General features: G+C 39.9%; 1 protein-coding gene across 1 annotated transcript in view; it reads right to left on the bottom strand.

Moving 5' to 3' along the window:
- The window catches only part of SLC24A5 (solute carrier family 24 member 5), a 27,910-nt gene extending 10,784 nt beyond the window's left edge, over nucleotides 1–17,126 (bottom strand). The window contains exons 1-2 of the mRNA XM_047736856.1: nucleotides 17,006–17,126; nucleotides 16,130–16,309 (exon numbers count right to left, since the gene is read on the bottom strand). Of these exons, the coding sequence (XP_047592812.1) occupies nucleotides 16,130–16,309; nucleotides 17,006–17,126 (301 nt within the window). The remainder of the gene's footprint in view (nucleotides 1–16,129; nucleotides 16,310–17,005) is intronic.

Here is a 17,126-nt window from a genome sequence, read left to right as displayed (position 1 = left end):
AACTAGAGAGGAGAAGTCGAAGCCTGGCTTCAAGGCTTCAAGAACAGGTTGACTCTTGACTCTTGCAGCTGGTGACTTGAAGTTGAAGCCAATGCTCATTGACCATTCTGAAAATTCTAGGGCCCTTAAGAATGATGCTAAATCTACTTGGCCTGTGTTTACAGTTTACTGAATATTTTATGCCCACTGTTAAGACCTGCTGCTCAGAAGAAAAGATTCCTTTCAAAATATAACTGCTCATTGACAATGCACCTGGTCACTCAAGAGCTCTGATGGAGATGTACAAATGACTGTTGTTTTCATGCTAACACAGCATCTGTTCTGCAGCCCATGGATCAGGAAGTAATTTCAACTCTCAAGTCTTATTATTTAAGAAATACATTTTGTAAGACTATAGCTGCCATAGATAACGATTCTTCTGATGGATTTCAGGAAAGTTAATTGAAAACCTGGAAAGGATTCACCATTCTAAATGGCATTGAGAACATTCATGATTCATGGGACAAGATCAAAATATCAACAGAACAGAACAGGAATTTGGAAGAAGTTGATTCCAACCCTCGTGGATGACTTTGATGACTTCTTCAGTGGAAGAAGTAACTGCACATGTGGTAAGAATAGCAAGAGAGCTAGAACGAGAAGTGGAGCCTGAAGATGCAATTGAATTGTGGCAATCTCATGACAAGACTGTGATGGATGAGGTGTTGCTTCTTATGGATGAGCAAAGAAAGTGGTTTCTTGAGATGGCATCTACTCCTGGTGAAGATGCTCTGAAGACGGTTAAATGACAACAGAGGATTTAGAATACTGCATACAATTGGTTGATAATGAAGCAGCAGGGTTTGAGAGTATGGACTGCCATTTTGAAAGAAGTTCTAGTGTGGGTAAACTGCTATCAAACAGCATTGCATGCTACAGAGAAGTTGGTCATGAAAGGAAGAGTCCATCATTGTGGCTAAAGTCATTGTTGTCTTATTTTACAAAATTGCCACAGCCACCCCAGCCTTCAGCAACCACCATCCCAATCAGTCAGCAGCCATCAACACTGAGGCAGGACCTTCTACCAGCAAAAAGATGATGCTCCGACAGCTCATATGATGGTTAGCTTTTTTTTAACAAAGTATTTTAAAATGAAGGTATGAACATTTTTAGTCATAATGCTGCTGCACACTTAATGTAAATGTAACTTTTATATGCATGGGGAGACCAAAATACTGATTTCACTCACTACTTTATTGTAGTATTTGCTCTGTTTGGTGGTCTGGAACCAAACCTGCACCATCTGAGGTGTGCCTGTACCTGGGCTAAGAGTGCTCAAGGCAGGAGTGAGCGTAAAGATTGGATGCTGGAGGCTAGCCTGTGTGTTCAAAAAACAGAAAAAGGCTGGCATGTCTGGAATAAAGAGTGTAAAGGGATAGCAGTAGGAGATAATGTAAGTGGCTAGATCAGGCAAGACTTGTGAATCTTAGCAAGGATTTTGGCTTTTATTTTGAAATACATAGGCAGTCCTTGGAAAGTCATCCACATACTGCCTGTCAGTGATAAACCAGCCCTGGTCATCTTTTCTCTCATGGGGTTTTTTTTGGTCTGAGAGACTAGCTGGAGGCTGAGCCATTTTGTGAAAAGTCCTCTTAGAAGAGCTGGAATGATTCCTCACTATTTGCCTTTGGTCATGTTGCTTGATGAACATGTTGCAGTGATGAATGAAGGGAGAGAAGTAATGTTTCGTGGAACAGATTTCATAACATTTCTTTTGCTGTTTAGAGTATCTGCCTATCCATCGATTGATTGATCTATCCATCCATTCATCCCTGTGATGTGTAGTAAGACCAATTGGCCATAAAATTTAAAATAGGACATGATAAGGCGTATTGCTCTGTGATTAAGTTTTTTCATTTTAGGAGTGAAGTAAATGTTATCTTACATTCATGGTATATAGTTCACTTTCATGTACATAATCATCTCAGTTATCCTCGGATATGAGTGGTGGTATTTATTTTTAACAGATGAAGACACAGGTCCAGGGACCTCAGTTAGTAAGGATCTTCAGTGTGAGGAGTTAGGGCATACACCCTGAATCTATTTTGAACTAAATGTCCAAACTCGGTACAGCTGAAGAGTGAATGACCAGAAGAATCTTCAGCTGCTTAACACTAGCTGAAGAATGCTTCGTTAGAAAAATTCAGTCTCAGGAGGGAAAAGGTGATCTATTGAGCTGTTTGTTGTAAGGTAGAAAAATAAGTAACTCTTCTGAACACTTCCACTATCAAAAGACAGTAACAATAAAGCTGGTTGCTATTCACTGGACTCTAATTGAGTTATGAAAGGAAAGATTCTGTAAAGATGGATATATAAAACTTCAAAGATATTTTAACAAGTTACATCTTAAGGTTCTAAGAATATTTTGTAAAATGGTTTATACCTTTGAACTTTAGAATAGACTGACTTTGTCTTCGCTGACCTTTGGGTAGCATTTCTCTCTGTTATAGTTTATTATTGAAGATAAATTGTTCTGGTTTTTTCTCCCCTAGAGCTATTACTTTTTTCCTCTTTATTACTCTAAAGGAATAATCACATTTCCTTCAGGATATAGAAGAACTGTTCAAGGTGAGTTTTCTTTATAGGTTTAGATATCGTTACATTGTTTAAATAAAGTGCAACTTTATTTATGATAATGAGCTGTGGTCCATGGGTACCACAACTTAGACCAAAACTCATCAGACTTTTTCTTAAGCATATTGTCTTCTCTGACACCATGTTGAAAAGCTTATAACAGTTTTTGAAAACTCTCTTCTGGAAATACAATTCAGTAGGAAGAATTTAAACTAAAATGAAGACCTGTATTCTGGCCCTGCCCTAATATGAGACTTCAGACAAGTCATTCAGACAAGCCTTGTGTTTTGCTGTCTATACAATGGAACATTGGATGGCATGATCTTTGAGGTATCTTCTAATTTTATCAATTTTTATCAAAATGTAGAATATGGATTCTATGCTTTTAGACTCTATACCACTTTTTATTGTTAAATAAGTTTCTTTTAATAAAAAAAAACCCTACATTATTAAAAATTTAGGAGATAGAGTGGAAATATAGAAGGGGAAGTATCACATGTTTGCTATTGTGTTTTAACCACTGCTATAATTTTAAGATATTTACAGCCGTTTTCATGATGCATATATTTTTTAAAGATTTTATTTATTCATTTGACAGAGATTACAAGTAGGCAGAGAGGCAGGCAGAGAGAGAGGGGAAGCAGGCTCCCCACTGAGCAGAGAGCCCGATGTGGGGCTCGATCCCAGGACCCCGAGATCATGACCCGAGCCGAAGGCAGAGGCTTAACCCACTGAGCCACTCAGGTGCCCCTATTCTGTGATTTTTTAACAATAAATACAAACATTTTGAGTTCTTTATAGTTACTCATAAATTTTGAAACCCTGTATAATATACAATTTATACGCAATATATAATATAATATAATATAATATAATATAATATAATATAATATAATACTTTGAAGGTAATTCCACTTAAGAGGACTCCCACAAACCCCCAGTCTGAGGCCTGTAATATTATAATGAATTTCCAACTTTCCTAAGCCTATCATATAGCACATGCATAAGATGTAACCTCACAGTTACCTCAGTTTTGGCTCCATAACTTGCCCAAGGTCACATAGATAGTAATTGGAGAGATGGGATGGGCACCTAGCTCTTTTTTACTCCAAGAAGCTACTCTTTCGTTATCCATGTAGGTAAAGTGAAGAGATGAATGCATAGCTTTATTTTTGTTGTCGTTGTTTTTGTTTCTGTTTCTGCTATTGCAGACTACTCAGGTAATACCCAGATGACTGGATACTTATCTAGATCCATACACCTGGGGTAGAGTTAGATGCAATCCAGGGGAACCACAATTTAGATCAGAGGGAAAAGAAAAACAAAGAGGATGGAAATGCTCTGGAGAAGGATGAGTACCCTTGAGTCAGGGAGGAAGCACTATTCTTAGACTCTTTGTTCTTTGGGAAGGCTTTGCCTCTGTAAATTTCATGAGGATTAAGAATCAAACAATCCCATGAAACTGTAGGCTATCCAAATGCCACACTCATGGAATTATTAAACTCCCTTTCAATTTTATCAAGTTAGAATCAATTCTATGTGGAATTAAAACTTGCATTTCTTTCTTACTCTTTCTGAGACATAACATTGAAATTGAACATGGGCAAACATTAGTTCAAAGCAAAATGAACAAAAATAAGTTTTTAATACAAAATTAAATATTTTATTTAAGTATGTTTCCCCAACACCTTGTTAAGATAATTTTCACTTAAGACATGTTATACCTCAAAGGATCAGCACAATGGAGGGATTAGCATTTCTGAATAGTATATTAGTGTAACGTTTAAAAAGAAACATGTCTTAGCGAACTTATGGTAGTCTTTGAGTGTATCAAGTGCCCAGTCATAAAGGATTCTCAGTTTTCTGTGTAGTTAGCTTGGAAAAAGGTAAAGAAAGCTGCTTTAAACAGTGGTTAAATAAGTCCCCATTACCTATCATAAGGACACATAAAAAGCATTTATTTTGGCTTTATACTGAACTTTTGTTGTTTCTAAAATTGGACTGCTTATAGAGATGAGAGATAATAGTCCTCTTTGGGCTAACAGTTAATATGGTTTGTATTTTTAATTTATATCATATATGAAATATTAATTTATATTTAAATGAAACATACTTTAAAGATATCATTTTTTAAACAAGATTGCTAAAGAGAGAATAAAATCATATGAATTTTAATGTAAAAGAAGTAAAAGGAACCCTAAACAGAATATCCCAAAGAAGTATCATTTAAGTTGCCGCATGGATTATTAGATCAAAGAGTGGGTTTCATAAATTTACCTCCTAGCTTGTGAAGGTAGTACTTGCTTTTATTTACCTTGAACTTGGTGTTCAGGCTCTAGCAGATGCTCCCTAGATTTGGTGTTTGCCCCAAATATATTCATATTGACTTTGATCACTCAACTTCTGCACTTCCATCTTTGCTGAGTAAAGGATTATAGTCTTTATAGTCTATTCTTATGTAATAATGAATAAGTTGTGAATGTTTACTATGTTCTAGGTTTTTATGTAAGCAGTTTAGTTATATTACCTCCTGTACATGGCACACAGCTCTATGAGCTATGTCTGTCTCCGTTTTTCTGTCACCCACACACCTCAGTGTGTCCACCAATTATGGGTCTAGGGCTAGAGGAGCATGGCTGGCAGGGATGAGGGAGCTCCCTTAAGTATGTTCTTTACCCTGTTACCTCTAGCTTCTTTGATCTCAGATAATATTCGACCTCTGATGACACCTTTTAACCCCTTCCCTGAATCCTCATCCTATTTCTCAACTCAGAAACTAGATCTTATCTCGAAGGTAAAATGCTCTGGACAGCTAGAGTGTGATTTTTATTCCTTCTATGATATGGAATTAATTTCACTTTATTCCTCTGTGTTCAAAGAATCATCATTATCATCCTTTCCTATAGAACCTAAATGGGTGTGAAAGAAGATAGGATTAGAGGAAGAGGGTACAGCAACAGCATTTTCTCATATGAGTGCCACACAGTTAAGATGACAGCAGAATATCTCAGGTTGTCTAAGAGGTACGTATTGATGGTAGGTGGGGAGAGAGTCTGTATGACTTCTGTTATCATGAGTAGGGCAAGGAGAAAGCAAAGATCCTTGCTGGAGGAAGCCTCGGGTGGTGGTGGCTCTAGAAGAAATTGCCAGATCAACATAGATAGTGGCAGACGGAAAAAGGTGCCAGCCAAGGTATTAGAGAGAGGCTCTGCCCTCTGCCACCTCCTGCTTGTCCTCTCCACGGAGACTCCAGTCCTGAGCCTCTTCTAGTCTTCATCTTGCTGAAGACCCTTCTGCTGACCAAATGAACCACTGCTGTGACTTGAGGAGGGGGTAATGGGGTAATGAGGCTGGGGTGGACCAGGGTCCTGCGAATTCTCCCTTTGTGTTCTAGGCTGGGACTCAGACCATGCACCTTACAGAAAGTCATTGCATCATACATGATGACTAGGTCCCACAGTACTATACTGTGTGCTCAAGGACATCCTAGACAAAATGCTTAGGCCTCAGAGTCTAGTTATTATACTGTGGGCAAGTATTTATAACATTAATTTACAACCTCTAACAGGTTGCTGAAAGTCTAAACTGATTTTTTATTTAAGCAATTCAGCAGATTCTATTTATTTTGTACTATACTTCCTCCATAGTAACAATGGATATTTGGTGTATTTTTTGTTTTGGTCAAAATTCCATTCCCTTGTGAGGAAAATGCCACTTAAGACTGTTTAAATAGAATGGTACTTCCGAAATAACCATATTATGGCAGTTAACCTCAAACAAGGATGTATAAAATTGAGAACGTTCTTGGATTTTAGCATTAGAACAGTCTCTGCAGGGTCCAAGCTGTGTAGTCTTTTTTTTTTTTTTTTTTTAAGATTTAGAGAGAGAGCACTGGTGGGGTTGGGGGTGGGTGCAGGGGGGTAGGGCAGAGGGAGAGAATCTTTCAAGCAGACCCCCCTGCCCGCTAATTGAGGACCCTGACTGGGGTTTAAATCCCACAACCCATGAAATCATGACCTGACCTGAAACCAAGAGTCTGACACTTAACTGACTGAGCCACCCTGGTGCCCCCAGGCTGTATAGTCTTAAGTAATTAGTTATCATCTGAGCCTCAGTTTTCTCATCAGTAAAACCAATCTATAGTCCTGATTTGGTAGGGTTTTTGTGAAGACTAAATAAAACTATCTCTATTTAGTTTAGAACCATGCTTGGTCTTCTATAATTGTTTTATGATAAATAGCTAAAAAATAAATATATAAATAAAACCCCTCCATCACACTGTGGAATGCTTCAGTAAACTGTTTTCAGGATTATATTAATCCTTATTAGTTGACAAAATGGGTGGAATTATTACAACTCAGTGCTCATCAAAGAACTTGGGGAAATATAAAGCATTTGCAGATTTCTCTGAAGCCAGTTTCTGTGTCTGTAAACAAATTCTAGGGAAATTGTTTTTTATTGCTGATGTCCTAATTTGGATGAGAGTATGCTAGACCTTGAACAGAGAAATGACAGAATTAATCTATAGGCACTTAAAAAATGAATCTAGCCAGCACTATTTCTATCTCATTTTGTTGCCGGTTATTTTCAGTACTCAAGACCAGGGTCAATTCCTAGCAGCTGAAGAAGATTTAGCAGTAGCGTGGGCATCCATCAGTCATACATGCGATATTGTGATCTATAAGAAATATATAGTTGGTCATTCAGATGAAAATACATGAACAAAATGTATTTTTCATATATATTTGGTCTTGAGCCACAGTTACTGACTCAGGCTCCCCAAACCCTTGGAATTTCCTAAGTATTGAGAGCGATGAAGGCATCTTTCATTATGTTAACAAGGTGACTTTTGGGCCCCACCTAAGAGCGAACACTGTAATTAGAGGGTTAGAACTTTCAGTCCCACCCCTGCCCTCTAGGAAGGAGAGGGACTGGAAGCTGGATCCAATGTCAATGGTTAATGATTTATTCAATCATGCCTATTTAATGAAGCTTCCATAAAACTCAAAAGAAGTTTTCTGGAGAGCTCCCAGGTTGGTGAACATGTGGAGGTTCAAGGAGGGTGGAAACTCCATGCCCTTTCCTTATACCTTGCCCCATGTATCTCTTCCATCTGGCTATTATGTCATTTTATAATACCAGTATATAACAAACATATTATTATATATAATTATGTATTTATTATATTTATATTTATTATATATATAATTATATATGTATATCATTTTTCATAAACTAGTAATCTAGTAAGTAAAATGTTTCTCTGTGTTCTGTGAGCCACTCTAGCAAATTAATTGAACCCAAGAAGGAGGTTGTGGGAATCTGTGATAGATAGCCCATTGGCCAGAAGTAGGGCTAACAACCTGGGATTATAACTGGTGTCTGAAACCCAGGGAGGGGTCAGTTGGAATCCCCAATCTATGGCTAGTTTTCAGAAGCACAGGTTTGCAATGGCATCTGAGTTGGGGGGTGGGAGAGAAGTCTTGTAGGCCTGAGCCCTTACCCGTGAAATTTGATGCTATTTCCAGGCTAATACTGTCAGAATTGAATTGATATCTTGGACACCGTGCTAGTGTCTGAGCATTGCTTTTGCTGGTGTGGGAACCCTCCCCCACCCCCATGCATATACATTGGAATTGGGTTCAGAACCTATTTAGTTTGGCATCGGTGAAGTGGGGTTTGCTAGAATGACTCTGGCTCACAGAAGCATTTGGTTTGGAAAGAGAAAAGGTGAAAGGACAGGGAATGAGGAACCTTTGATTTCTGGGTGGCCATGTGGTCACCCATGGTATGGAGCCACAGCTGTGCTGTGGTCAGTTACTAAGAGTAAAAGTTAACTAAAGATAAAAGTTACCAGGGGGACGCCTGGGTGGCTCAGTTGGTTAAGCAGCTGCCTTCGGCTCAGGTCATGATCCCAGCGTCCTGGGATCGAGTCCCACATCGGGCTCCTTGCTCGTCAGGGAACCTGCTTCTCCCTCTGCCTCTGCCTGCCATTCTGTCTGCCTGTGCTCACTCTCTCTCCCTCTCTCTCTCTGACAAATTAAAAAAAAAAAAAAAAAAAGTTGCCAGGAATTTAGAGATGGATCCAACTCCTGTGGTTGATTCACTTAATGCATAAGGAAATGTGAAGTATGAGAAAAAGCAAAATATTCTACCCCTTAGTTGTTATCTGTAATAGCTAACCTAAAAGAGGATGCCTGACCAGACCTTGATGCTAAATCAAGCTCAGATTTCAGTGAGTCTGAGCATAGGCTACTAGCCTCAGAGCCTCCCAGCAAGGGGAGAATGACGCAGGGGTATCAGAAAGTACTTTTAAGACCTCTGGTTGCCAAGAAAGTGGTCAATAAGCAAAAAGGAGAAACCATTGAAACCAGAGGGTATAGTGTGAAGGAACTGTTTCGTTTTGTGTATTGGTATCAGTAGCTTCCCGAGGAACCTTTCCTAAGGGCATTGTAAGGGTGGTTTGGGGGCTGTGTCTGGTTTTGGACGCTGCAGAGTGAAAGAGCATGTTCAGGTTGTTAATGGGACATAGAGCTAGCTCACTGTGAAAAAATTACAGATGGCTATATGTGATCCATACACATAGGAAATTATTCCAGAGAGAGAAGGACTGGATAAAAGACATGGAAAGGTCTGTTTACCCTGAGAATGCAGACTGCCCAGTTTCCCCTATGAATATCAAGTGGGACATCCCAGATAAAGCTGTTGATAATGCTTTGTATGTAGGCCATTGTATGTAGGCCATACATTTGTATGTAGGCTTTATGAAGATTAGGGTATTCACCCACTGAATATGTCCATTACCCATGTCATGACAAATGCTGTAGTTAAGGGAGCTTTCATGAGCACCCCATATCACCTTATTGTTGCAAAATGGAAAAATAGGGAATCTATATCAAATCTGCTGAGCTTCCTCGCCTGGGTCTTACAGATGCTAATGAAAACATTAGGTTAATTAATAAGAAAATGGGAAGAGGCCAAGGGGAGAGTCAAGGGACTGTTTCCAAGAAGACGAATGAAAATTTCTAGAAGGTTATTAAGAAATACATTAACAAACCAAATATTGAAAGGGACAAAACAAAAGAATCAGAAAGGAGAAAGTGGTAGGACTTGTCGCAATGGGGTGGAAGTCTTTAGATGATTATTAGTAAATGGGATGAATAGGGATGCCTGGGTGGCTCAGTCGGTTAAGCATCTACCTTCAGCTCAGGTCATGATCCCAGGGTCCTGGGATCGAGTCACAAATTGGGCTCCCTCCTCAGCAGGCAGCCTGCTTCTCCCTTTGCCTGTTCCGCCTGCTGTTCCCCCTGCTTATGCTCGCTCTCTGACAAACAAATAAATAAAATCTTAAAAAAAAAAAAAAAAGGAAATGGGATGAATAAAGCAGACATTGACTGGGTTAAAACAAAGGTTTTAATGAGTGTTACCTACGGTTGGTGGGCCCGTGGGACCCCCTATTGGTCACCCATCATTAAAGGACCCCAAACACATGTGTTCTATTTACCTTGTCTGGAGAAATTATAAAAACTGGAATGTAGCGGTTACTATGAGAAAATGGACCAGCAACCACTTGGGGCAGTGGTTAGGCAGATGAATCAAATTAAAGATTGATGAAGGGGCCAGAAGTCCCTTGGGTTGACCACTGAGGACCTTATGTGCAAGTGTGGATAAATTGGGCAGTGGTGGAGAAGAGTAGTTTCCAAGGCAGTGCCCAATGGCCTGGCCATATGGTCAGATTAGAAAGGCAATAGGAACCTGGGTACTAAATGTATGCCTGTATAAGACATAACCCTGTGGAAATCACTATGAAAATGTGAAAGGTGCGTCAAAGGAGGAGCCTATAAGAAGAATGCCCTTTTAAGTCTGGAAGGTGATTGAAATAGATAAGTAGATATGCCTGTGTGCTCCCTTGAGATGGCTGCCTGGGGGTCCATGAAATGACTAGACAGGAGTGTCTGCAGCAGTGCAAAGATGGGCTGAAGCCAGACACATTTTTCTCGCACCCTCTGAAGCACAAAATGCCAATAAGAGCTGTCCTACCTGCCAACAAGAGAGACAGAGACGGCTATGTGTCAGATTCCCTGGTGGGAAGGTCCTGAACATAGCTGGCAAGTGAGATTGATGCTGGTAACCTTCGGGGACTACAAATGGGTCCTGCCTTACAGGAGTATTTACTGCCTCCAGACTGGGTGTCGCTTCCTTGGTATTAGATGCAAATGCTCAAAATACTATAAAACAATAGCAGCAGAAAATAATTGCATGGTTCCTCCAGACCAAGGAACACATTTTGCAACCGATAACAGCCAACAATGGGCAGAGAGATAAGTTTGATGGAGAATTGGAGTGGGCGATTGAAACACTGGTTATCGAAAATGGGGGAAGAAAAGGGCACGGAGGGGGCGCCTGTGTGGCTCAGTGGGTTAAGCCTCTGCCTTCGGCTCCCGTCATGATCTTAGGGTCCTGGGATTGAGCCCCGCATCGGGCTCTCTGCTCAGCAGTGAGCCTGCTTCCTCCTCTCTCTGCCTGCCTCTCTGCCTACTTGTGATCTCTCTCTCTTTCTGTCAAATAAATAAAAACAAAAAAACCCCAAACAAACAAAAAAAAAAAAAAAGAAAAAAGAAAAGGGCACGGAGGACTGGCTCACCAGCTATCACCAGAGTGTGCTCACCCTAAAAGTGCGGAGTCCTGAAGGGGTGGCCCCGCTTGATAGCTTCCTGGTTTCTGGTGGGTCTGGGCAAGAGCAGGAAGGGGAGCTGTTGGTATTCTTTCTTCTGCACGTTGCCTCAACTTATGTATTGTTTGTTTTGTTCCCCTGCTAGGTGCAGGGGGTCCCAGGACCAGGGCTGCAGCTACAAGGGCTGGAAGCAGGGAGGATGAAAAGCCAGAAACTGTGGGACCATGTTTTTAACACTTCTGTCATGATTGCTGAGAGCCTGGTGGGATAGGGTGTACCTTCACCCCCTTTGCCAAATTGGGGTTAATAGTGAATTCAGCTTTATTGTTTGTAGTAAAAATAGCTCACTAGTTGTGCACCATGTGGCCTTACACTGTGCGATGAGGAATGGGCTGAGGGAGAAGTGCTTGCTCGTGTTGCTGTCCGTGATCTAGACCAGCACAGTGGGCTGGGTAGTTACCAATGACTGAATGAGAGTCTGGTAATGGCACAGTATCTTTGGACTGCCATGATTGTTTTGCCATAAGGGGAATATGTGTGTGAAGACCAGGAAGTGGGCTGTGATATTGTGATGTAGTTAAAAAAAAAATATATATATATATATGTTTTCATCCATAGTTCCTGGCTTCCAGCTCCCAAAAGCCCTGGAAATTCTTAAGTGTAGAGAGTGATAAAGGTGCCTTCTGTTATGTTAACAAGGCATATTTTGGACACTATCTAGCATGGCTGTTGGTTGCCAAGGTAGCAAACCACGTGATTAGAGGATGGGAACTTTTAGTCCTAACTTCTGGCCTCCAGAGGAGGAGAAAAGAGAAGGGCTGGAGGCTGAATCAGTTGTCAGTGGTCAATGCTTATGTGATGGAACCTCCCTAAGCAAAAAATAAAAAGATGGGATTTGAAGAGCTGGGGGAGTGACATGTCTGGAAAGGACATAGAAGCTCTGCTTCCCTTCCTTGTACCTTGCGGCATGATCTTTTCCCTCTGGCTGTTTCTGAGTATATATCCTTTTACAATAAACTAGTAATCTGGTAAGTAGAATGTTTCTCTGAGTTCTGTGAGTCACTCTAGCAAATTAATTAAACCTAAGGAGGAGGTCATGGGAACCTCTGATTGATAGCCCATTGGTCAGAAGTATAGGTAAGAACCTAGCCTTATGCCTGGTATCCAAAACCCAAGAAGGGGGTTGTTGGAACTCCCAATCAATAGCCAGTCAGTCAGAAGCATAGATAATACTTGCGCTTGCAGATGCCATCTAAAGGCAGTGAGGGCCAAGTGTGGGGGCATTCTGAAATCAGACACTATCTTTCGGTAGATAGTGTCAGAATTGCTTGCTGTTGGGGGAACTGCACCCCCCCCCCCGCCACCCTACCTCCCACATGTTGGAATTGTGGACCCAGTTCTGGACTGAATACCAATTTACACATTTGTAATATCTACTGTTATCATATTTCAGAGCAAAGGGCGATTCACTTGTCTGCTGATGATGTTTCAGAGTAATTCCACAAGTGGCCTGGTGGAAGTCATTATTATAAATCGTCTGTGAAGTCACTTAATGAAGATTATTTTGAAGTAGCAATCTAAATTTTAATGCAGTTTCTGCTGCAGGCCTAGAAAAGTTATTTATTTATTTACTGCTCCCAAGACAATTTTTCTATAAACAAAATTCTTGATGAATTTATTCTTTTAGTCAAGTCATTGTTTAGAAATGTGAAAACGAAAAACAAAAACAAAAACAAAAACAACAACACTTTTTGACTTTCTATTTTCCAGGAAGAGAAATTTTCAGGGTGGGACAAAGTACCTTGAATTTAGAATTTCCTAGTTTCTGTTTTTATTTTTTTTTTCTGTTTTGTTTTTAAAGATTTATTTATTTTAGAGAAAGAGAATGTGTGAGCCTGGAGTTGGGAGTGGGGGGATGAGAGGCAGAGGGAGAGGGAGAGAGAAACTTAAGCAGACTCTGTGCTGAGCTTAGAGCTTGATGAGGGGTGCGATCTCACCACCCTGAGATCATGACCTGAGGCAAAACTGAGAGTCATGCTCAACTGACTAAATCATCTAGGCAGTCCAGGCACCCAGGTCATGGTCCTGAGGGTCATGAGATTGAGCCTTGAGTCAGGCTCTGAGCTCAGCATGGGGTCTTCTTGGGGTTCTCTCTCTCCTTCTCCCTCTGCCCTTCTCCTGCTTGAACACTTTTTCTCTCTCTACCATAAATAAATAAATCTTTAAAAAAATAAGATAAATAAAAATGAAAAAATTCTTATTTTAATGTAATTAACATGATCTATGTAGGTTTTCTAACTAAAGGTTCAGTCTTGGCAAAAGGGAGATTATTACAATAGTTAAGAGTATAGAAGCGTGGGGCGCCTGGGTGGCTCAGTGGGTTAAGCCGCTGCCTTCGGCTCGGGTCATGATCTCAGAGTCCTGGGATCGAGTCCTGCATCGGGCTCTCTGCTCAGCAGGGAGCCTGCTTCCTCCTGTCTCTCTGCGTGCCTCTCTGCCTGCTTGTGATCTCTCTCTGTCAAATAAATAAATAAAATCTTAAAAAAAAAAAAAGAGTATAGAAGCGGATGTACATACATCTATATGTAAGAATTTAGTATGTGAAAATTGGTCAACTTTCTGAAGATAGCATTGCACCTATAGTAAAACAAATTCTTAGTGAAAGAAAGAAATAAGTGTAAAAAAAAAAGAGAGAGAGAAACTACATGTAAAAGAAAATATGACAATTTTTCTGACCTGGGGATAAATATCTTTCTAATATAAAACCAAAAGGAGAATCATAAAAGAAAATATTTATTAATTCACTTAAAAATAAATAAACTTCAATGTGAGAAACACAAAATATAAAAGCAAACAGCGGAATATGAAAAACCATATGATATAAAATTATATTAGGAAAAGTGTTAATATCCTTATATGAAAAAAAAAAAGTCTTGGGAATCAATAATAAAAAGACAAATACCCTCCTGTTAAAACATGGGCAAAAAAGCAAAAAGCAAAACCACAAATTTCAATAAACATGAAATGTTCAACCTCACAAAGAATAGGATAAATCCAAATTTTATAAAATGAAGTTCCATTTTTAAAGCAATTAACAAAAATATTATGTTATTATTCGTGGTTTTCTGGAGTAGAAGCTATCCCATACTCTGGAGGTTTAAGTTAGCATACCCTTTGTGAAGTGTTTTGGCAATGTATAAAATAAAGCTCAAAATATGCACAGCTCTGTATATCAAAATATGATCAAAGAACTTTGCAAAGATTTTATACAAATACAGGCTTTTATTGCTTGGAATAAAAAAAACCTCCAGATGTCCAAAGAAAATAATTTTAAGAATTATACATCTCTACTGGGTACCTACTGTGTATAAAACCCAGTGTTAGATACTTACATCATTTACAAAATTATGCTACCATTAAAAATCATGTTTTTGAGCAGTAATAATATGGGAAAGTGTGAGGAATAAAATATGAGGAAAAAGAAAAAAAAACTCAAACTGTATATCAAGACCTAAAAGCCCGAAAGGAAATACATCGGATGCTGACTGTGGGGATCTCTAGGTGATTTTACTTTTTTCCTTGCATTTTATCAGTCTAGGTAAAAATACTATGTTAAAGAAATTTAATCTGTTTTATAGAAAAATATCAAGGTCATCATAAAATGGAATGCCAATATAAAAATGACGATATTTAGACCTACTTGAGTTAAATCATAATAATTATAACAAACTTATGCTGACCCGTTCTATGAATTTGTTTTTTTTTTCTTAAAACAAATATGTGTTGAGAGCCTCTGTTCTTGTCAGGTCCTGTTGTAGGTCTTAAGGATACTGCAATGGTGCAGTGAACAGGAGAGAAAATCAGGAGCATTTCAGCAGGGTCAGTGGGCTGGGGCCCTGGGAAAAGGGAGAGTTAATGTTCTAGCTCTCTCTGGGAAGAAATGCTAGCAGAGTGTATGTGGGGGTGGGGATGGGGGAGTTGGGGGAGGATGCTATTTCTGTGCAATCCTGTAAGCATGTGGCTGGACACCCAACCCTTAACTTTGACATTCTCTGAGGTAAGCATGCTCAGTCAACTAAACCAACCAAGCTGGAGACAGACTGGAAATTTCTGCTGGCACTTCTGTTGCATAGGGCATGACTCATCATTGACATCCTGATTTAAGGGACTAGGATACCAAGGAAAGGTCTATGCTCAGAATTCTTGTGTGATCTACATGGCTGAGGGGACAGAAGAGAGAGGTTTGGCCTGGCAGATCTTATTTTCAGAAACCAGTGACTGAGCTTAAAGTTTAATAACTGAATTTACAATTATTTGATACCTGAAGTCACTTTACATAAGATGCAGGACTTATTACTTATTTATTGGTTCATAAACACCAGTTAGTCTCCTTATTAGCATAAGGCTGAAATGAAAAATGTCATTTGTTTACCACCCATCTATCTTAAAAAAAAATTGAAACAATTTTAGAGCAAAACTGCAGGTTTTTAAAAGTATAAAATGAGCATTAGGAAGGCCTTAAGCATACACATCAAGGGCATAAATGTGAAAACTTGGAACAGTTTACTAACAAATGGCCAGGAGTATAGGAGACAAAGAGTTTCTGGAGAGACCCATTGTAATAAGTGCTGGGTACTCATTTAAAGATGCCACGCTGCTCATGAACTACCAAGAAAAACCACACACAGGCCCGTTCCTTGAGGTAGGACCCCTCACCACAGAAGTCTGTGCTCTGTGACCAGCTGAGATGGACAAAACTGTTGCTGAGCTGTTTTAAAGACAGCCACGGGCATGTGGCACCACCATTTCGGAAGCTTATGGGGGAGATTTCCAATCACTTACCTTCACTGATGATTTCCAGGGAGGGTAGGAAGTACTCGTCACAGACAATAGACACGGCCATGAACATGTAAAGGATAATCAGGAAGTAGATGACAATGCCTCCATCTGTGCGCTCCTGTTTCGTGAAAAACCCTTCGGGAAAGTCCAGGGATGAAGACATAACACATTGGGTGCTATTTCCTGGTAAGGAAAAGAAGGTGAAAATTCGAAGTATGCTGGTGTCGCTAGTTCCAAGCCCACAAAGAGAGATTTCTTAAGAAAACTAAGTGTGCGGTCACCAGATGGAATTTTAAGAACCCTAGTGGAAATGTATAAGGCATTTTGAATATGATGTAGAGCTTTTGAAAAAAATAATTATTGGGGCTCAAAAGAGGAGCTTTAATGAAGTAAGCTGATGATAATGAAAGAATTAAAAAAATCATGAAATCACTCTTCCTTGTCTGCTTTATTTCTTAAAAGGGAATTCTGAACCCTTCCTCCTCCTCAGAGAGAAACTGTATCTCTGGTGAGAAAGATTCCTAATATCTGTACAATTTCATTTTCCCATTTCAGAGCCCAAGCTGCCCACGGGCCTGTGAAGAGTCCTCCACTGTTGCAGAGAGAATTTCTAAGATGAAAGAAGATTTTTTTTTTCATGATGAAGTCTCCAACAATAAGAACTGGAGACTCGCCTGCTTCATGAAGCCTGTGAATTCTTTCTGAGCTATCTTTGAGAACTTATCCGAGGGATCAAAAGCGTTTGATATTCTTCCAAATGCTAAAAATCAGAGGAGGAAGCATGAGCCGAAGTAAGTCAAGTGAGTATTTTCCTCTCTTTGTCCCTCCATCTGTACATGGCAGCTGCGGCAGGGGCAACTGACCCCAGTGTCCACCTACCTGTGGCCCTTAGGAGACGCTGGGGCAGGGAGGCACTCGGGGGAGGCAAGCGTGCAGTAGCCCCGAGGATGCTGAGGAGCAGAGCCCTTCTTGCCCACCGTGGGCCCCCTTGGGTCGGCAT

The sequence above is a fragment of the Lutra lutra genome, chromosome 7 (genome assembly GCF_902655055.1).
Source record: "Lutra lutra chromosome 7, mLutLut1.2, whole genome shotgun sequence".
Taxonomy (NCBI): domain Eukaryota; kingdom Metazoa; phylum Chordata; class Mammalia; order Carnivora; family Mustelidae; genus Lutra; species Lutra lutra.
Note: the sequence above shows the minus strand (reverse complement) of the source record. Positions and strands in the feature narration are given on the sequence as shown.